The sequence below is a fragment of the Heloderma suspectum genome, chromosome 5, assembly GCF_057233095.1.
Source record: "Heloderma suspectum isolate Gila_16-S chromosome 5, 16-S_ref, whole genome shotgun sequence".
NCBI classification, from domain to species: domain Eukaryota; kingdom Metazoa; phylum Chordata; class Lepidosauria; order Squamata; family Helodermatidae; genus Heloderma; species Heloderma suspectum.
Window position 1 is genome coordinate 157959179 of NC_139462.1, and position 22248 is coordinate 157981426.

General features: G+C 43.2%; 1 protein-coding gene across 3 annotated transcripts in view; it reads right to left on the minus strand.

Annotated features, from left to right (window-relative positions):
- The window catches only part of STAC (SH3 and cysteine rich domain), a 105202-nt gene that overhangs the window by 53342 nt on the left and 29612 nt on the right, over positions 1-22248 (minus strand). For 2 of the 3 annotated variants that reach the window (XM_084860409.1, XM_084860407.1), the window contains one exon: positions 7839-8115. In XM_084860409.1, the coding sequence (XP_084716535.1) occupies positions 7839-8115 (277 nt within the window). Of the gene's footprint in view, positions 1-7838; positions 8116-8896; positions 8934-22248 lie in introns of those variants that run through there. The other variant, XM_084860410.1, reaches the window with a different exon arrangement.

Below are 22248 nucleotides of genomic sequence, written 5' to 3' on the forward strand. Positions count from 1 at the left end.
TGACAAATAGTCCCTGATAACCTCCATTATCCTATATCTAACCCCCCTTTAAATGAACTTGAGCACACTCCGGGAGAGAGTGGAGGACAGGAAGGCCTGGCGTGCTATGGTCCATGGGGTCACGAAAAGTCAGAGACGACTTACGACTGAACAACAACAACCCCCCTTTAAAGCCTTTTAAGCCCATGGCCGTTACCACAACTTGTGGTAGCAAATTCTGTAAGTTAACTATGTGCTGTGTTTCACTCATAGAACAGTGGCTATTTTACTTCTGCCCAGGGTTCCTTGGATGCTGCTGCTGCTAATAGAATAATAATAAAATAATATTTTTTGCTGTTGCATGAGACTGTATATCGACTGCTATTGCCTGTCATTGTCCTTGAGCTCTATCTGGTAGCGGCTACTTCACTTAGTAAAAAAAGGCAGCATATCTGTTTGTAGTGTTTGTGAGACAATTAGCCAATGTTTTCAGAGCCAAAATTGCAAGTGGCACTCCATGTCCATTACAGCGGACACAACAGCTGAAGGCAAATCTTTTGGAATTCTGGGTGAGCAAAGAAGAATAGTATGATCCAGATGATGGGTTTCAGATAAGTTACTCTGAACAGTTTCTGTGCTTCTGTTAACCCAGTGTGGAAGGAAGATAGGAAGAGTTCTAAAAGATAGATGTGGCTGCAACAGAGCTTTTAAGGCAAAAACTTACTAGAAATAGAAGGGCTATTATGCCACTAAGACAGTGTGTAAAGAAATAGCCCAAGGTGGCTGTGTTGCAGAAATCAAGAAAGCTCATGCTCTTTCAATAAAATCATTTGAGTTAATTTTAAAAGTGCAGCTGGACTCTTTTGATAAGACATTTGCGACCATAAGAAAGCTTACAAGCGTCTTAGAAGGAAGAGAAAGTCAAAGCAAGACCTCGTAAGAGTAGCCATGTCTCGGTCTGTTCTAGCAAAACTGACGGAGCCTGTGGCCCTTTGAAGGACTAGCACATTTACTGTGGCACAAGCTTTTGCCAGGAAGACCTTGCTGAAGTACACTTAGGAGAAATGTACGCTAGGGGGAGAGCAGGGGAAAGAGGAGGTAAGGAGGTATGTGTAGATTCACACACAAAGTGATGCTGGGGTCCTCCCAACAATTAAAACAATTGTACTTAGTATAAAGCATCATAGGCAGGTCAACACTGACACTACCCATTCACTAAATCATAAACTGTAACAACAGACACAGCATCATTACCCAGCATTCCCAGGCAGCTGTGGGGCAAATGCCGATGGTGCTGCCTGCTGCCACCCACCAACAGTAGAGGTGCTTTCTGGGGCTTCTGCTCCAAGGCACTATGGGTAAAAAACAGCACAGCTGCCATGTTTTCTGATACACAATGCCATGGAATAACAGAATTTCCAGGGCAGTGCATTTTGGGAAAACTAAGATGGCGGCTGCAACTGCGACTGCTGGGGCCTGTTGGTCAGCACCCTGCTGAGGGTCCTCTCAGCTCTGGAGCTGGTCCTGTGTAATAATACCAGGTTGCAAAAACTAACATATTAGCGGCAGCAGCTGGAAGAGAACTGCTAACATGTTAGAGCAAGACATTTCCCCCCATTCTATTATCATTAGCTACCATTCAGAATGTGGCTTCTAGGCTTTGGTGGATTTTTTAAAAAAATCCCCAGTGGAAACAGCTGAATCTGTTACTGCATGTAGGAATGCTAGGAACAAGATTAAAATTAGAACTTATTTCCCAGGGACATAGCTTCCTTTGGAAACAAAGTTAAAAAATGAAGCATTAGTAGTCAGCTTTCTTTTCAGGAGAGTGTTCTTAAAAAAAAAGCAACTAAAATAAGTGAATAGTTTCCCACAATTAATTTTATACTGTTTTCCTTCTGTTGCAGCATGACTGAGGACACTTGTTTAAGTCATAGTTAACTTGCTAGCTTGCCTACAACAGTAGTTCTGCATTTGAAATTGTATGTGCACTGTCTTCCACATACTAAAGAAGGCAGAAGACACACAGCTGGGGCTTTGTGTATATGTATTCACATGCACAGACACACACACCATGAGAGAGCAGAAGCACTGAAGAATTCTGTGGCAGAATTCGCCTTCCTTAAAATCTCTGCTTTCTTTAAAAAAAGCAAGTTTCTAGCCCTTATGGCAAAGATGATATGCGTGAAAGTGTGTGGACAACACTTGTTAATATCGAAGAAGCCAAACATCCACACAGGATGTCAATCCCCTGTGAAGTTTCCTGACCTCACCCATGACTACTGAAACCTAAGTTAATAGAACTGCAGAATAAAATATGCCAATAGCAATACATTACATACATTCACTTGGTTGTTAAGTACAGGTTGCTGAATTTGGCTCTTCTTGAGGCAGAATTTGAAATGTCTACGTACAGAATTTGTTTTTGTTTTGTAAATTGGAGTACACAAAGCCCTGTATAGATTCTGCAAGCAAAAAGATCATAAGCACAACAGGTTCCAATAGTTAGAAGAGAAACTTCATATAACTTCTAGGACTGCAGTTAGTGTCTTCAGCCTAAGGCAGCAGAATTGCTTGCACTTAAGCCCCATTGAAATTAGGCCTGCAATGTAGGGTGGCCACAAGGGAACAAAAGAGGACACAGATTTACATATAAGGGTGCAATCTTGTGCATGCTTAGACAGAAAAAAGTCTTACAACTTCCAGCATTCCCCAGCTAGCCATCCTAAGCATGCATAGGATTGTGCCCTAAATTAACATGTGCACATTTATGTGTAGATACAGCATTACAAATAATTACTGTAATTTAAATATAAATACAATGCACCTCACCATATGGGAAAGACCGAGACCAGATGACTTGTGTGCTGCTCATTCTCCTGTCTGGGTGCTAACTGTTGATGGGCAACTCCAAGACTTTTCCCTTTAAACTGGGCTTGTTGTGGACAGCTCTTCAAATAGAGGACTGTCCTCTGTACAGTAGGGTGCATGGTGATCCTACTGCAATCTGGAGTTAAGTAGCTAGGTTAACTGATTAAAATGCTTTTGACTGATTAAAAAAGTGTTCCAAATTAATCGGGAAACAGTTATTTACAATTTACAAATTTTAAAATATCAACCCTCTCAAAACCTTTTTGCAGGCAGCTCGAACCATCTTAGAGGAAGCATTCTCCCTTCTTTCTCACATGTCATTATGCTAGGCATTTTCCTAGTTTGTAATAGTGGTTAATACCTATGGGGTAGTTAATCTACCATTACCAATCTTGTTCTGGGACTCCAGATGACCTTTTCAGAAATCAACAAGTCAAAATAGAGCATATGTCTTTTTATCCCCTCGCATAACACAGGCCTAGTTCATACATTTACCAGGCTGCTGAGTGGAGCGGGTACACTCCCACTGCATGTTAAAGGGGTGGGCACACCTCCTTCCCTCCACCACAGATAGTATCATGTGCAAGTACAGGCATTCCACCTGGACACCCAATCCCACAATTCCCCCCCTTTTTTTAAAGGAGGAAGGCTAAAAAAAAAAAAAAAAAAGACAAGTTAGTCACTTAGCCTTGAAATACAGATTCTCCTTTCCCTTCCCCTTTCTTAGTAGCTGCTAAATGTCTCCCAGATGATAACATATAGTTAAATGCTCAGTACAGCTTGGCACTGGATGGATTTCTAATGGCAAACCAAATGATGTCCTTGGATGAGTGGTTGGCTCTTGCATACATCCACTAAAGTCACAGGTGTGTGCAAGTGAAGGCATAATTTGGCTGCAAGGACAGAGAGGGATCATAACTAATCTTAGACCCAACGTAGCACATTCTGTGTCAGTGAAAACATGGACAGCAATAAGCAACATCTGTACTTTCTGCTACCCAGCAGTGAGATTCAACACAGCGTGCTGCAGCCACAGGATATGAAAGGATGGATTTCTAAGAAGGGTTTCACCCTTAAGCACTAAGTTAATTATCAAATAGTGGGGCAGCTCCTCGCTCAGGGATGCTGGTCCCTTGCTGGGGGAGAGGTTAACAGTCCAGCAAAGGAGAGTTCCTGAGGCAGATGGCATCTTCCTACCCTGGGTGGAAGACTCGTTGTTTCTTGACTCTTCTCCACCCAGCTCTTGTGGGTATGCATGCTTGCCACTCTGCACCCATGATGTGAGAATCTAGGTTTTCTTTTGTCAGCAAGTTCCCAGGCTCCTGTGGTGAGCCCTCTCTTTAGCCTCTGGCAAACTTTCCAAAGAGGAAGGGGAACATCTGATCCAGCATTCTGTTCCCACAGTGGCCAACCAGAGGGTCCAAGAGGAAGGCCACAAGCAGGGCATGAATGTAATCATCCTCTCTCACTGGCAGTCCCCAGCAACTAGTATTCAGAGGCATGCTGCCGCTGATCCTGGAGATAGTATATAGCCTCCAGTAACCATGACCAGTAACCATCAATCCTATGCTATCTTCCATGAATGGTGAATCCCCTTTAATAGCATATGGGGATTGGTGGGAGGGTCAGGACTTCTTCACACAGTGCATAATTACACTACGGAATTCACTACCACAAGATGTAGCGATGCCCACCAATCTGGATGGCTTTAAAAGCTATCAATGGCTACTAGTCATTGTGGCTATGTGCTATCTCCAGTATGAGAGGCAGTATGCCTATGTATACCAGTTGTTGGAGAACACGAGTGGGAGGGTGCTGTTGCACTCATGTCCTACTTGTCGGTTTCCCACAGGCAGCTGGCTGGCCACAGTGTGAACAGAATGCTGGACTTGAGGATGTTTGGTTTGATCCAGCATAGCTCTTCTTATGTTCACTGCACCCTTGGTGATCGGAGCCAGGGCTCACAGGGATGTGGTTCTGGCACTTTTTTATTAGCAGGAAAGCTGATGTCATCTGCCCCCCACCCAATCTCCGGTCCCCTGCTGTGCTCAGCTGCATATCCTCACAGTTGCTGGGGGGAAATGAATTTTCCAAGCAACAGTATATTGTTCCCTGTTGTAATGCAAAATTTTTTTGGGGTGGCTTGGTCTTGAATGGGCAATAAAGACCTATTAGCTTTACAAACATCCTGCTCCTGGGACATATGAAAACTGCTAGAACTGGTTTGTTTGGACGTTCTTTGGGGGTGTGGCTATGGGGACTGCCATGATTAACACCTGCACTTCCAGATTAATCACTACACTATTGATGGGGATGACTACACCTGCATAGTCCCAACCTGATCTGAAACAAGGGAGCTCAGGAAGAGCAGTTGCTTTGTTTTAATGACATTTCTCTGCATGTGTGAATTTAGGAATCATTCAGAGTAACAAGATTCAAAGTAGGATGTAGCTCTTATATCTTTAATTGCTGTATAGAAGATGGAAATGTGGAACTTGCAGGGGTGAACAAAGCTTCCTCACAAGGTTCAGGAGTCCTCTCCTCTTTTGCACCTTGCCACTCTGGTTTAGAAGTGTCTCATATACCTCCTCGAATATTAGTATCCCAATACTTAGATACCTGCATGCAACAATTGCCTGTATAGATGTGATTATCTGCAAGGATGTCTACCTTTGAAACCAACAGTTGATGCAGGCAGAAGATACAGTAAGACTAGAAGTAGGGTTTGAGTTCTCAACAGTGAGAAATTTTCACACTTAAGGACTCTTGCAAGATTGTTCAAAAAATGGTTATCCATCTCTGATAGTTTTCCAGTTGTATTTTGAGAAATAAAACTAATCCGTACTTCTTAAAACTAAATGAAATTGGAATTGTTTACACTGCAAAACTTAAAATGAGTGATCACTCTCCTAGCTAAGTACTGTCAAGAGAACATCCATGTAAGAGAAACAGGCTCTCTCTTATGATTTCCCATTCAATCCGTTCGTCTTTTGAACAGATTTATGTTCATGCTGAACTTAATTATTTTGAGTTAATCTTTTTATGGATCCTTGTAATTGACACAGACGATGAGACATAGTATGCAAAAAATGTGTGGAAAACTAAGATTTTTTCCATTTGAGTCACTACAGGAAATGGACTTTAGGACCAGCAAGAATTTTTTTAAAAATAGATGTTTTGCTTTGCAGTGTAAAGCACTGGTATGTTGTTTTCTTTAGTGCAAAACTGTACACATATAACTGAAGACGCCACTAGAAGAAAAAAGGAAAACAGGTGCTGGAGTTCCTCAAAATAATAACTCCATGTTTTGTTGTGATGTTGGTTTTGCAATTTTGCTCCAGACTGGCTCTTAAATAGTATCTTCTTGTAGAATCTTGCCGCCTGCCTGCCTCACCATCCATAATGTTTCTTTTTAATTTAGCTGTTCCAAATTCTGGGGAAGAGAGAGAAAGAACTGCCTGCCTGAGTTACCCAGAGTCTACTCCATGAAGCAGTACAACAGGAATTTTTGGCTTCTTCATGGAATTTTATTATCAAGCAATTTGTAGGCTTTATGGATTCCCTGAATCTGTTCAAGGGATCATAATGATAGCCTGAATATCTAGTGCAAGAATATATATACCAGGTGGCCCAAAAGTAGGTATACAGTTGTTTAGAATGTTGATAGGAGGGGGAGAGAATGTTGGGAAGAGTGAGTGTAAATGTAAATGTAATAAACGTCATGTAATGGAATACATTTCGAGCACTTATGAGATTAAACAGTGTTAAACAAATGTAAATGTAATAAACAATGTAATAAAATGCAAATAAACTATACTGTATACCTACTTTTGGGCCACTCTGTGTATGTGTGTGTATATATATAAACATAAATATAGCATTCTCACTGCATTGATCTCTTATTTGGTTAGACAGTAAAGATACTTGGCAAACCCCCAAGAAACCCCTTAGTTTGATCTGAAACAAAGGGTGGGTTTACAACACATGCAGCTCTTCCTGTTATTAGATACGTGGGCACATGACAATATAAAGAAAGATCTGTGTGAACCGAGCGACACATGGGAGGGCTGTCAGCCATCTCTGTGATTATGGCTGGCTACATTTCTTTGCATGGAGAATTCAGTAGCCTGAAGACCCAGATCTCTCCTTTAAAAACAAACACAGCTTGTGCAGCACCCAAAGCTGAAAGCTCTTACGCATTTTGATTGGCAGCACTTATGGAAAGGATTCAGGATGCAAAATATTTTGCCGGCATGTGTGATCACTAGCACACGTGCACCATTGGCTTCATTGACTCCTGTCCTCCCACCCCCACCCCACCATCAAAGCTCCTTCTGCTGCTTCACAGGCTGTCCCCTATGTGCCCCAAGTTGGGAATGGCTAGTCAGGCAGCATTGGGGCTGCAGCTGGAACGGGGCAGGGCTGAATAATGCTGCTACCTGTGTGCAGTGCACTTCCATATGTAGCCTCTAGATCCAGCCTCATATATATTCCTAATGAAGTCAACACACACCATTTTAATTTTCCTCACAGGAATGTTATAAACACTCCATTGTTCCAGTTCCAGATCTAGCAGGGTTAGCCCAACACATTTTGCTGTCTGAGCCAAAGGACATCTCCCCATTTCATGTACAGAATCTGACTGGACAGGAAACTGAATCTTACTTCAACACTAGAGATGGGACAGCGCCCACCACCACAGCTTAGGGGGTATAGGGCAAGCTGCATGGTATACACAGCTCTGTCCTCCATCACCTAGCCAATGCTCCCTGCCTCTCAGCATCTGCTGAGGCAGCTACCTCACTCTGCCTAATGGTAGGGCCGGGTCTGAGATTGTTTTGCCTAGAGGTTTTGAGGGCACATTCAAAAAAATCAGCAAAGAATCAGCGGAAGTTCCTTTGGGCTACAACTTTCTCAAATCTGCAGAAAAGGCCACTGTACTTTAATGTTGATGAAACGTGTCCAGTAAGAAGCAAGATCATTCTTACCAACAATCATGTGGTTGCAGATGTCACAGAAAGTGGGTTTTTTGAAGATGTGCTCCTGGAAAATGTGAGTCTTGCTGCCTTCCTGTTGGGGATGGACTTTGGTTGGAGTGGAGGTCTGACTTTCGGGGTTTGGGAGCTGGCCAGTTCTGGGGCTGATTTCCGACAGCAAGTCTACTTGCAACTTCATGTCACTGTTTGTCCGTTGGAAGAAGTTGTCTGCGCTTTTACTCCGCAAACTTTTAGTCTTGAAAGAAAGTGATCGTTTCAGTTTCTGGAGCTGGAATACAACAAAAATGGTTACAAATTGCAAAGTTTATAGTACATATCCCTAGTGACATTGAATGCAAACCATGAATGTAATTCCGAATACTGGGATTTTAATTCAGTCTAGACTCATCCAGAAATCTCTCCTAAACACTGCATCGCCCTAGGTCACCAGCAGGCAAGATATGGCCATTTTGGCCCCACCTGGCTTACTGAGATCTTTCCCCCAAAACACAGGCTTGCAGGTGAGTTGTCACAGAGTGTCAGTGCCGGCTGTAGGAAATGCCTCAATCACCCCAGTGAGGCCTTATATTTCCTGCTCCTACTCCTAGGTCCACAGGCTGCCTATGCTACTATGAAGGGTGTAGCAGCAGCTACCTTACAGTCAGCCCCTATGCTCTGCTGCACAGCGGCAACTAAACATACGAACGGGAAGGCCTGGCTCCAGGCTTTGGGAGGGCCTTGAGAAAACTGCCCTCGGCAGGCCGCTGGCTTTCATGGTGGTTGTTAGCCATGCTGGCTGCCTGACCACGATGATGGTGACGGAAGTGGGGACTGGGGCAGTGTGTGCCCATGCTCCGCTAGAGCGCTCCTCTCTCCCGTCCTCCTCCAGGCTCACTCGCCGTTGCCTGGGCCCGCTGCTGATACAAACGTCTTTTCTGAACCTCTGGTCTTACAGCTGGAAGGCCCTGGGCAGGGGCACCTGGAGAGACTTCCCAAGCAGGCAGCAGAGCTCAGAGCATACTAAAGGAGAGGCAGGCGGAGCATGGGAAGGGGGCTCCCTCCTTACGTACTCACTGCAGTGCAGGGCAGTTGAACCTGTTTCAGCTTGAGGGCCAAATTCCACCGCAGAGAAGCTCTTGGGGGCTCAAGTGATGGGCAGGGCTAAAGGGAAAAGCGGCAGGGCCAAAATACCAGCACGCTTGAGCTTAAAGCTCTTAGTGCGAGTAACTAGGCCTAGGCATTTTAGAATGGGGGAGAATAAATAAAATAAAGCTGGGAAGCTGCCAAACAATTGGCAGTCAGGGGAAAGAGGGTGAGGCAAGGAGAAGGGGGGTGGCCATGTGGGCAACCCCCCAAGGGTGGAGGTGGCTCCTGGTCCAGGGGTCCTGCATCTGTGCTGTAGGGCAAATGCACAGACGCAGGAAAGGGTGGCTGGCCAGCCTCCTGGCGAGGACAGTGGAGCCTGATCTCACATGGCCAGGCCTGCACTCGTCACCTGGCCTGCTTCGAAGCGAAAGTGGGCAGGTAGCAGTCACAAGGCCCAGGCAGCCTATATCACACTTCACTCCAGCATGAGCAGGGCTGGAATGGCAGGTTCACCCAGCCCCAGCCCTGCCTGCAGTGGTGATTTAGTGCAGAGGCCTGGCTATCCCTTGGTCCTTGCTACTTTACTTGCCATAGTGAACAGGCAGGTTTTACCTTTCACGCTGGATTAGTTTTTAATTACTTGGAGGCATTATTTTCTTGGCTGGTGTGATGTACCACAAAATTTTCCAAGAACTTGCAGAGATTGTCTGAGGTAACCAGCAGCTATTGTTTATACAAGATATATCCTATTGTTTATAAGATATACGGTAGCAATTGCAATGGATCATTTTCGTAAACATGAGGGAGCAAGAACATATGCTTTCCTGGAAAAGCTTAGCAGAGATCAGCAATTCTAATGAGATTTAAAGTAGTTGTCTTGAGTTTCTGCTATTACAACTTTTTCATTTCTCACTTTTGTGTTTTTTGATATATATCTAAATTTTTATTCCTCTTTGTGCTTTTAATTTATTTAATGCTGGGGAGTTGTGCTCCCCTGCTCTCTGTTTTTAAAGTGATCCTTTTCACCCTATAGTGTTTTATTTGCCACATTTTATTGTAACTGCAATTATTTTAACTTGTTCTTGTTTTAATCTGGTGCGACCCAGAGAACTTCTGCTATAGGGCAGCCTATAAATAGTATGCGCTTCCCACTTCCTCCCCACTTCATTGCCATGAGGAGGAGATAGGAAGCATTTGCTTCTGGGTTTAAACTAACTACAGTTTGTTATTGATCTGGTTCGCACGTAATGACAACCTGGAGCATGGGTTGTCGTTGAATCATGGGTCGTTGTTATGTGCAAACCCTGCGCTATGGTTTAACCATGGGTTGTTCATGGATTGTTAACCATAAACAACCCAGAGTTCACAACCTAACAACAAACCATGGGTTCTTTTCCTGGGTTATTCACGGTTAACAACCCATAGTTAAACCATAGTGAAAGGTTTGTACATAACGATAGCCCATGATTCAATGACAACCCATACTCAACCCATACTCTAGGGTCATTATATGCGAATCAGGCCATTATGTCCAAACCAGGAACTGCAGTTGGTTTACTGAAACTAACCAGGATCAGAGACTGTGCTTTGATCTTGGCTTGTTTCAATAAATTGTTTAAATTAACCACATTTTGTCTTTGTCGGATGCAACAACAAATTGGAGTTAGTTTAAACCAGGAAGTGGATGCTTCTGATTTCATTCACATAGCGCTAAACTCTGTATCCCCCTTCATGGATTACTGCCTTGTTGTGGCGAAGGGGCTTGCGTAACTCAATGAAGCCATAAGCTATGCCGTGAAGGGCCACCCAAGACGGACAGGTCATGGCAGAGAGTTCTGACAAAATGTGGTCCACTGGAGAAGGAAATGGCAACCCACTCCAGTATTCTTGCCAAGAAAACCTCATGGAATGTATCACAAGGCTAAAAGAGATGACGCCGGAAGATGAGCCCCTCAGGTCGGAAGGTGTCCAATATGCTACTGGGGAAGAGCAGAGGGTATTTCCAAGTAGCGCCAGAAAGAGTGAAGCGGCTGGGCCAAAGCCGAAAGGACACTCAGCTGTGGATGTGTCTGGTGGTGAAAAGAAAATCCGATGCTGTAAAGAACAATATTGTTTAGGAACCTGGAATGTCAGATCAATGAATCAAGGTAAGCTGGAGGTGGTCAAACATGAGATGGCAAGATTGAACATCGACATCTTGGGAATCAGCGAACTAAAATGGACAGGCATGGGCGAATTTAATTCAGGTGACTATCATATCTACTATTGTGGGCAAGAATCCCTTAGAAGAAATGGAGTAGCACTCATAGTCAACAAAAGGGTGGGAAAAGCAGTACTGGGGTACAATCTTAAAAATGATAGAATGATCTCAGTACGAATCCAAGGCAAACCATTCAACATCACAGTAATTCAAGTCTATGCCCCAACCACTGAGGCCGAAGAAGCTGAGGTTGATCGGTTCTATGAAGACCTACAACACCTTCTAGAACTAACACCAAAAAAAGATGTCCTCTTCATCATAGGGGATTGGAATGCTAAAGTAGGAAATCAAGAAATCACCGGGATAACAGGCAGGCATGGCCTTGGTGTACAAAATGAAGCAGGACAAAAGCTAATAGAGTTTTGCCAAGAGAACATGCTGATCATAGCAAACACTCTTTTCCAACAGCACAAGAGGCGACTCTACACATGGACATCACCAGATGGTCAATATCAAAATCAGATTGATTATGTCCTTTGCAGCCAAAGATGGAGAAGCTCCATACAGTCAGTAAAAACAAGACCTGGAGCTGACTGTGGCTCAGATCATGAGCTGCTTCTTGCAAAATTTCGGCTTAAATTGAAGAACGTCGGGAAAACCACTAAACCGTTCAGGTATGACCTAAATCATATCCCTGATGAATATACAGTGGAGGTGAGGAATAGATTTCAGGGATTAGACCTGATAGACAGAGTGCCTGAGGAACTATGGACGGAGGTCCGTAACATTGTTCAGGAGGCAGCAATGAAATCCATCCCAAAGAAAAAGAAATGCAAGAAAGCCAAGTGGCTGTCTGATGAGGCTTTACAAGTAGCTGAGGAAAGAAGGGAAGCGAAAAGCAAGGGAGAAAGGGGAAGATATACCCAACTGAATGCAGAGTTCCAGAGAATAGCAAGGAGAGACAAGAAGGCCTTCTTAAATGAACAATGCAAAGAAATCGAGGAAAACAACAGAATGGGAAAGACTAGAGATCTCTTCAAGAAAATTGGAGATCTCAAGGGAATGTTTTGTGCAAAGACGGGCATGATAAAGGACAAAGAAGGCAGGGACCTAACAGAAGCAGATGAGATTAAGAAGAGGTGGCAAGAATACACAGAAGAACTATACAGGAAAGATCTGAATGTTCCTGATAGCCATGATAGTGCGGTCACTGAACTTGAGCCGGACATCCTAGAGAGTGAAGTCAAGTGGGCCTTAGGAAGCATTAGTAACAACAAAGCTAGCGGAGATGACAGTATTCCAGCCGAGCTATTTAAAATCCTAAAAGATGATGCTGTTAAAGTGCTGCATTCAATATGCCAACAAATCTGGAACACTCAACAGTGGCCACAAGACTGGAAAAGGTCAGTTTACATTCCAATTCCAAAGAAGGGCAACGCCAAAGAGTGTTCAAACTACCGCACAATTGCGCTCATTTCACATGCCAGCAAGGTGATGCTCAAAATCCTACAAGCTAGGCTTCAGCAGTATGCGAACCGAGAACTACCGGAAGTACAAGCTGGGTTTAGAAGAGGCAGAGGAACTAGAGATCAAATCGCCAACATTCGCTGCATCACGGAGAAAGCAAGAGAATTCCAGAAAAACGTCTATTTCTGCTTCATTGACTACGCTAAAGCCTTTGATTGTGTGGATCACAACAAACTGTGGCAAATCCTTAAAGTGATGGGAGTACCAGACCACCTTACCTGTCTCCTGAGAAACCTGTACAAGGGTCAAGAAGCAACAGTAAGAACCAGACATGGAACAACCGATTGGTTCAAAATTGGGAAAGGAGTACGACAAGGCTGCATATTGTCACCCTGCTTATTTAACTTATATGCAGAGTACATCATGAGAAATGCGGGGTTGGATGAATCAGAGGTCGGAATTAAGATTGCTGGGAGAATTATCAACAACCTCCGATATGCAGACGATACCACCCTAATGGCAGAAAGCGAAGAGGATCTAAAGAGCCTCTTGTTGAGGGTGAAAGAGGAGAGTGCAAAAGCTGGTTTGAAACTCAACATTAAAAAAACTAAGATCATGGCATCTGGCCCCATCACTTCCTGGCATATAGAAGGGGAAGAAATGGAAGCAGTGACAGATTTTACTTTCTTGGGTTCCAAGATCACCGCAGACGGTGACTGTAGCCATGAAATTAAAAGACGCTTGCTCCTTGGGAGGAAAGCTATGGCCAACCTAGACAGCATAGTAAGAAGCAGAGACATCACCTTGCCGACAAAGGTCCGTCTAATCAAAGCTATGGCTTTCCCAGTAGTAATGTATGGCTGTGAGAGCTGGACTATAAGGAAGGCTGAGCGCCGAAGAATTGATGCTTTCGAACTGTGGTGCTGGAGAAGACTCTTACGAGTCCCCTGGACTGCAAGGAGGTCAAATCAGTCCATCCTAAAGGAAATCAACCCTGAGTGCTCATTGGAAGGACAGATAATGAAGCTGAAGCTCCAATATTTTGGCCACCTAATGCGAAGAGAAAACTCCCTGGAAAAGACCCTGATGCTGGGAAAGACTGAAGGCAAAAGGAGAAGGGGACGGCAGAGGATGAGATGGCTAGATAGCATCACGGATGCAATGAATATGAACTTGAGCACGCTCCGGGAGAGAGCGCAGGACAGGAAGGCCTGGCGTGCTATGGTCCATGGGGTCACGAAGAGTCGGACACGACTGAACGACTGAACAACAACAACAAAACTCTGTATCACAGAGGTTCACAATCTTTGGTCCCCATATATTATTGGGCTACAACTTCCATCATCCTTGACCATCAGTCATGCTGGCTGGGAATGATAGGAACTGTAGTCCAACAACATCTGGGACTTAAAGGTTAGCATTACAACTTATCTGGCCCAATGTGATGGGCACTGAGAAAAGGTACTAGGTTCCTTTTGAATGGGAAGTAGCAGAAATGGTATCTCACTGGTACACTACACACTTTACATATGTTATAAATCACAGGCTTAATCCATGGCACCTCCAGTTGAAGTAGGGGGGAGATTGCTGCCTGAAAGCCTGGTGAACTTCAGCCAGTCAGTGAACTGTGCTAGATGGCCATTCATCAATCTAACTCAGTTTATATGGAATGCTACCAAGGTATGGGGATTGAACTAGTTACTGACAAAGATGAAAGCAGCCTTTACAATCTGTGATAAATTTACTGGTCTTGTAGATGTACTGTGGTTAAAGGATAGAACAGGGGCTATCGGCTGCACTTCTTGAATTAACACCAATTTTTTACAAAGAAAAAACACGAGTTTTACCTTTTTTCAGTCCTCCTGTTGGCTTGGTGATTGCAACAGTGGGGATAGGCACGTTTGACAGATTAATGATAGTGCCTCAGACCACTCATCATGTTTAGAATCAGCACTAATAATCTCACAATTTCCTGCTAGAAACCTTGCATGACACCTTAAATCTTTCCCTTTACACTTAGGCTACTTTTGCAAGAGTTAATCTGGCGTTTATATTTTCCCATGTCTGCACAATGGTGTCACACAAATCCGCATTTTGCATGTTCTTATGCTAATGTTTTGGAAGCAAAACACACTTGGACATTTTCCTTCACAAGTGCGCTTTAAAACATAGGACGGCAGATTTCAGGCTTGTGGGGTCTACTTTGGGGTGTTGTTGCTTTTTACTAGAATCCTGAGATCCACCAACTGGAGCATAGTGAAAAAGATATACACTTAGAATTAAATAATTCTGAGCCAAGGGATTTGTTTTGAGTACTAGAACTCAATGGCAGCCACATTCCTTCCACATAAAAATCCACTATTGGTTAATAACCCCCCCCCCCCCGAAGCTTTTTTCATTTCAGCAATATAATTTAGGGTAGGGTTGTTTTGTTGTTGCCATTGTTAAACAATTGGGAGTCAGAAATCTTTGCCAATCTACTGCAAATCACCCAGGGATCTACTAGTAATAGATCCTGATTTACCTTCTGGCCACGCCTGGTTTAAATGAAGGGAACCAGTACATAAGAACAATAATATAGTGCACAAGAACTAGCCTCTCCCACATCAGAAAAGGTCAGGTGTGTTTCTAAGAACACAAATAGTCCAATAGGAAGTCCCCTGCACAAGTCTCAAAGAAATGAATGGGAGTTGTATGCTCTTGTGCCATTCCTATTCATTTCAATGGAGCGACTTTCTCATTGTAATCGTCCCTTTGCGTTCTTAGAAATACAGCATCCAGCACTTTCTAGGGTGGGAGAGGCCTCACGTAGCCAGAAAGAGAACCTGCATCTGTGCTTCTCTATGGCAAAATGCCACTGACAGGTAATAATGGCCACCTTTGAAACCACAGGTATTCACAGGGCCAGGAAGGGATATATTTCTAGGGACTTTTATTCACATGCTAAAATGGTTGTTTACTGCATCACACACCTAGTTTGTTCCCTTCCTAAACACATTAAAACCCAAAAGACATTCTTAATGTCCTAGCGTGGCCATGTGTCCCCTGTTATGGTCCTCTATGTTGAAGGTGTCTTCTGTTTCAAGGGCTGCCCAGTCCAACTGTGATTTAAAGATCCAGACCCATCAAAAGAAAGAGCTGGGCATTGAAGTTGCCCATCAACAGCATCTGAACAGCAGAATGAGAAAGGCATAGAGGTCACCTTATCACAGTCTTCCACACTATGGTGAAAATTGCTGCATTTTTATTTAAATTATAACACTTGGTTCTAAAGTTGCATCTATACACATAAATCAGCATGTGCAAATTTCATGCAAATAGGCGTCCTCTCTTTTGGTGGTGCATTTCCTCTTTTTTTTTTTTTGGCGATCCATACATGGCCACCCTATATGTAAGAGCAGAAGAAATTGGAAATTAGATGGTTAAATACTAGCAAGCTGGTAGCAAAAGAGCTGCCGATTTCCTGATTTATTGCAGCAGCTGAAAGGGAATTTTGGGATTTTTAGGTGAAGATAACTAGAGGGAAAGACAATAAACAGCTCCCTGCATCTTGTGTCTCCATTCCCTGGCTCTCCTGCTCAGAGCAATTTGTAGTCAGGAAGATCCGTCACTGCATACCTCCAGTGGGAGCACTGAGCTCAGTAACTAATCACCTGCCTACCACTGAAATTGTTCTTGCAGAAATCAAGACTCATTATCTCTTCCCCTCCCACAAAACACAGAATTGCAGTTGCACAAGGTGACTGTAATGACATTCATTATTGATTGGCTGTCCATTCCCACCATGCCACATGAGGTTAATTAAATGGTAAACATTATTCTTCTTAGTCTCTGGAATGAGACTAAGCGGTACAACAAAGTTCTTGTTTTTCTAAATAACAACCCTCTTGCTGGCTCAGCGACAGGCCCCGAGAAGCTAATTTAATGCTATAAACTCAGTTTCAGACATAACATGATTTGGTAATAATTCCACAGAAGTCATTTGCCCAATGACATAGAACTGACAGCTTTTGTCTGTGTGTGAAAAGAGGTCCAAGACTATGGGTCAAAATCAGGAATACCTTCCATCGGAAGTTCATCCTTCTCATCAGTTTTAGGCAAGCATGTCAGTCATTGCTTCTTCGAAGACAATAACGCTGAAGTCACGACAGGAAGCACAAGTGCCTCATGTTTCCTGTTCCTCTGTATTTTCATCTTGTCTGAAATTGAACTTTTGCAGCTCCTCCACTCTTGAGATGCAAAAGCTGTCAGTGGGGTGAGGGGTGGGGAGAGTTTGCTCATGTCCTGGGTGCAGGGTGGCCTTATGCCCTACTCTACAGCAGACATTCCTCTATTTGAAGGGTTGTCAGAGGACTCTGAATTAAAGACTCATACGAAGGAAGAACTGGGCCTTGAAGTTGCCCATCAACAGTTGACGTGGTCCCAAGACATGGTCTGAAGGCACATGAGGCAACCACCTTGCTGAAGTTAAGCAGGTCTGGGTCTGGTCCGTGTTTGGAGGGGAGACCACCTGGGAACCACATGTAGCCACCTTCAGTTCCACAATGGAAGCAAGGTGGGATACAAATGTAATAATAAAAATAAATCAATCAATAAATAACATCTCGATAGCAGCTCCAGATTTGTGGCACACAAGTAACATGTCTTCTTCTTCCCAACCCCAGCTATTCCATGCTTTACAACTGCTTTCACATACCTGATATGGTAGAGCAACTAAAAGAAAGAATTAAAAAAACTGTTTGCCGACCCTGATTTAAACCACTCCCCCCCACCCCACTTTGAGCATGTGCAGTTTAGCATTTGAAACTCATGTTACTCATAGCACCATCATGACCACAGCAACAAAATTGTGTTTGCTTCTGCTGTTAAACACATTTACATAGAAATGAGCAGCATTTTGTTGCAGAAAGAGATAATATATATTTAAAATGAAAATAATAAAATGAGCGTCTGTAACCATGTACTAGGCCCCTGGCTAGAAAATGTTTTTAAACATCACTGCCAATACTTTGCTCATTGTACTACGTTTGCTTCGCTTTTTCAATTCAGTTTTTCTTCTTTTTGTAACTTTGCTTTCTTAATAGGGGCTGATGTGATCTTAATTATGTTTGTTAAGCAGTCTCAAGCACAAGATGAAACGGGATATAAATATTTTGAATAACTAAGCAAATAAAGGATTTGTGTTATAGAAGTTTTAAAAAAATCTGTGTATTTTGATCCTAGAAACCTATGACTTTAAAGCTCAGAATATTTCTGGATTGTTTTTCTTCTGCGTTGTTTTCCACTGTGATGGACATCAGTCACACTTTGAAGTGATTCTCTTCAAGGCAGGGGATGATTCCATTTTAATGATGATTAAAAATAAATAAATAAATAAATAAATGGTGTCCTAATGACTCATTAAAAATCCTGAAATGTCAAATCTAAGAATGCATTAATACATCCCATGATCATGTCTAATTATTGGCAGCATATGAATAAAGACGCTGCTTCAACAACACAACAGGAAGCAAAGTACCTTGTACTTCAGAAAACAAGAACAAGGAAGTTCTCTGCTTTCAATATTGCTCAGGATTAAATTCAGATAGCAGTGCAGCATGCTTACTACAGTCATTACACTAGCCTGCCATACAGTTTTCCTGCCTTGACTTTGACTCAGATCCATGACAAAATGCAGATCCCACGTGGAGGGAGATAGCACGTTGCAAAACAAAACAAAGCAAAACACTGGCGGAGACATGAAAGTCAATGCACGTGACTGCGTACATGGAGATGCAGGGGAAACCGTATACATCTATGGCTAGATTATAACGAGACTATATTATTTTACACATTAGGGGGGTATAAGGAAGTGGTGCATCACATGATGGGAGTGTTAAATTATATGGCATGGACTCGTGCTGTAGAACACCGTCCCAATAGAGATTTGCCAAATGCACTTTAGAGCCTTTAGAATAGGAGTAGAGATTTTGTGTCCCTCCAGATGTAGTTGGACTACTATTCCCATCAGCACTGACTATTGGCCATGATGCTTGAGTCTGATTAGAGTTGGAGCCCAACAACATCTAGAGGGCCACAGGGTGTGTGCCCCCCCCCCTGCTTTAGAACATTAGTGAAGGATCTTTCATTCACCAGGCGTTTGAGGAATCGGGAGAAAGGTCTTGGGGTAGATCTTTGACAGGACAAGCTGCTTTTTCTTTTATTAAGTTTAAGCACCTGAATCTACACATAGCAGTTTTACCATTATCACACTGCAGTGATAACTATTGGTGCCCACTGGTGTCATGTGCACCAACAGTTATCATAGCAGTATGATAACAGAAAAACTGCTATGTATAGATTCAGCCAGCATCCTTTATTGTAAATTAATATTTTAATTACTTATTGTTTTGCATTGCTCTTGTTGATATCATTGTGAACTACACTCAGGGCCTGATCTGCAAAACAGGCAAGCTGGAAATTAAATAATGATAGTCATGATAACAATAAGATGACATCTCTTGTGGGAAGCTCAGTGGATACTTCCAACCACATGCATATTTCCAATCATGGTTGGAAGGTGTCACTTGGCATAAACTAATCAGAATTCCCCCCCCCCCCAATCTTCACTGGAACCGCTTCTTCTTAGGATTTTAAAACATCCGTTCCATCCTGAATATCAAACCATTAGGAAACTAGCTCTTTATAAAGTTCTTACCCACTGTACCTTGAAAGCACTCATATTTAAAGTCAAACCCACACATTTTCTTCATTTTATTTATTCAGATGGTATAACATTTCATGCATTATAAATAATGAAAGGTATTAAGGAAATTGGATTCAGTCACCCACTCGTTTCTTTTTCCTTCTTTCTCCACAAACATAAGCGAGCTTTGCTTATTGGTTTTTTAGACTGTAAAAAACCCCAACACTGACAAATTTACATAGCCACTGCGAGTTAAATGTCCACCCTCCTCTGTCTGACTATTTTTTTCCAATAAGCTTTCCCAAGATGGATGCAAAATAATTGGAATCTTGCACTGCAGGACCAGAAATCCCTTCCCAGACTTCCCCGCCCAACATTTCTTCTCTGCAGCCTTAGAATGTGTCAGGTAAACACCACATTACTATGGAAACAAAAGCATATCCAGTAGAAAGTAACTTGATATGCCATGCTTACTCCAACCCAACTACCCCTTGAAATCACAGAGGCTCTGGTGTCAGGGCAGGCCCTACTACTACGCAAAGTGAGGTAAGTGCCTCAGGTGGCAGATGCTGGAGGGCACTACGCCACCCTGTCCCAGTTCATTGTCCTTTGCTGGAGGATAGAGTTGTGTGTGCCATGCCGCTTCTCCTACACCCCCTAAACTGACCTGCTGCCCTCTAGTGTGGTGGAGGATGCTAGTCCACCACCAGTATTGAAGCACGATTCAATTGGCAGTCCAGTCAGCTTCTGAATGGGGCGTGTGTGTGTGTGTGTGTGTGTGCCATCTTGTCTTTCACCTCAAGCAGCAAAATGTCTTGGGCCAGCCCTGTCTGTTGTGCACTCAAAATTCCCTTGCCTATAATGGCTTCTCTAGCAGCTTCTCTTCAATGCAAGGAACATATCCACATGAACAAATGCATGAATATGCAGAGCTGCTCCCTCCAGTGAGGTGAAGAGGAAAACCTCCTTGAATACTCCAGTGCATACATGTGACTCTAGATCACAGATATTTTAGGCCAACACTTATTCAAACTGAATCTTAGGTTGCAATCTCAAGCGCACGTTATAAGGTGTCAGTCACATCGCACTCAGTGGGGCTTCCTTTTGAGTAAATGTGCCTAGGATTGCACTGCATGAAAAATATGGATGGAAATTGTTATGTGTGTAACGTTAAAGCAACTCACAGGAGCTGCCATGGTAAGATTTACTTTTACTGTATTGAGAATCAAACAGGACATAGGATGTAAAACTCAAATGTAGGGGAAGATTTAAAGAACAGTACATCACAGACCCCCTTCATGGATCACTGCCTTGTTGTGGTGAAGGGGCTTGCGTAACTCAGTGAAGCTATAAGCTATGCCATGCAGGGTCACCCAAGACGGACAGGTCATGGCGGAGAGTTCTGACAAAATGTGGTCCACTGGAGAAGGAGATGGCAACCCACTCCAGTATTCTTGCCAAGAAAACCCCATGGAACGTATCACAAGGCTAAAAGATATGACGCCGGAAGATGAGCCCCTCAGGTCGGAAGGTGTCCGATATACTACTGGGGAAGAGCAGAAGGAATTTCCAAGTAGCACCAGAAACAGTGAAGCGGCTGGGCCAAAGCTGAAAGGACACTCTCCTGTGGATGTGTCTGGTGGTGAAAAGAAAGTCCGATGCTGTAAAGAACAATATTGTTTAGGAACCTGGAATGTCAGATCAATCATCGACATCTTGGGAATCAGCGAACTAAAATGGACAAGCATGGGTGAATTTAATTCAGGTGACCATTATATCTACTGCTGTGGGCAAGAATCCCTTAGAAGAAATGGAGTAGCACTCATAGTCAACAAAAGGGTGGGAAAAGCAGTATTGGGGTACAATCTCAAAAACGATAGATTCGATCTCAGTACAAATCCAAGGCAAACCATTCACCATCACAGTAATTCAAGTCTATGCCCCAACAACTGAGGCTGAAGAAGTTGAGTTTGATTGGTTCTATAAAGACCTACAACACCTTCTAGAACTAACACCAAAAAAAGATGTCCTTTTCATCATAGGGGATTGGAATGCTAAAGGAGGAAGTCAAGAAATCACCAGGATAACAGGCAAGCATGGCCTTGGTGTACAAAATGAAGCAGGACAAAGGCTAATAGAGTTTTGTCAAGAGAACATGCTGATCATAGCAAACACTCTTTTCCAACAGCACAAGAGGCGACTCTACACATGGACATCACCAGATGGTCAATATCGAAATCAGATTGATTATGTCCTTTGCAGCCAAAGATGGAGACGCTCTATACAGTCAGTAAAAACAAGACCTGGAGCTGACTGTGGCTCAGATCATGAGCTGCTTCTTGCAAAATTTCGGCTTAAATTGAAGAACGTAGGGAAAACCACTAAACCATTCAGGTATGACCTAAATCATATCCCTGATGAATATACAGTGGAGGTGAGGAATAGATTTCAGGGATTAGACCTGATAGACAGAGTGCCTGAGCAACTATGGACGGAGGTCCGTAACATTGTTCAGGAGGCAGCGATTCGATCCATCCCAAAGAAAAAGAAATGCAAGAAAGCAAAGTGGCTGTCTGATGAGGCTTTACAAGTAGCTGAGGAAAGAAGGGAAGCGAAAAGCAAGGGAGAAAGGGCAAGATATACCCAACTGAATGCAGATTTCCAGAGAATAGCAAGGAGAGACAAGAAGGCCTTCTTAAATGAACAATGCAAAGAAATCGAAGAAAACAATAAAATGGGAAAGACTAGAGATCTTTTCAAGAAAATTGGAGATATCAAGGGAATGTTTTGGGCAAAGATGGGCATGATAAAGGACAAAGAAGGCAGGGACCTAACAGAAGCAGAGGAGATTAAGAAGAAGTGGAAAGAATACACAGAAGAACTATAAAGGAAAGATCTTAATGTCCCTGATAGCCATGATAGTGCGGTCACTGAACTTGAGCCGGACATCCTAGAGAGTGAAGTCAAGTGGGCCTTAGGAAGCA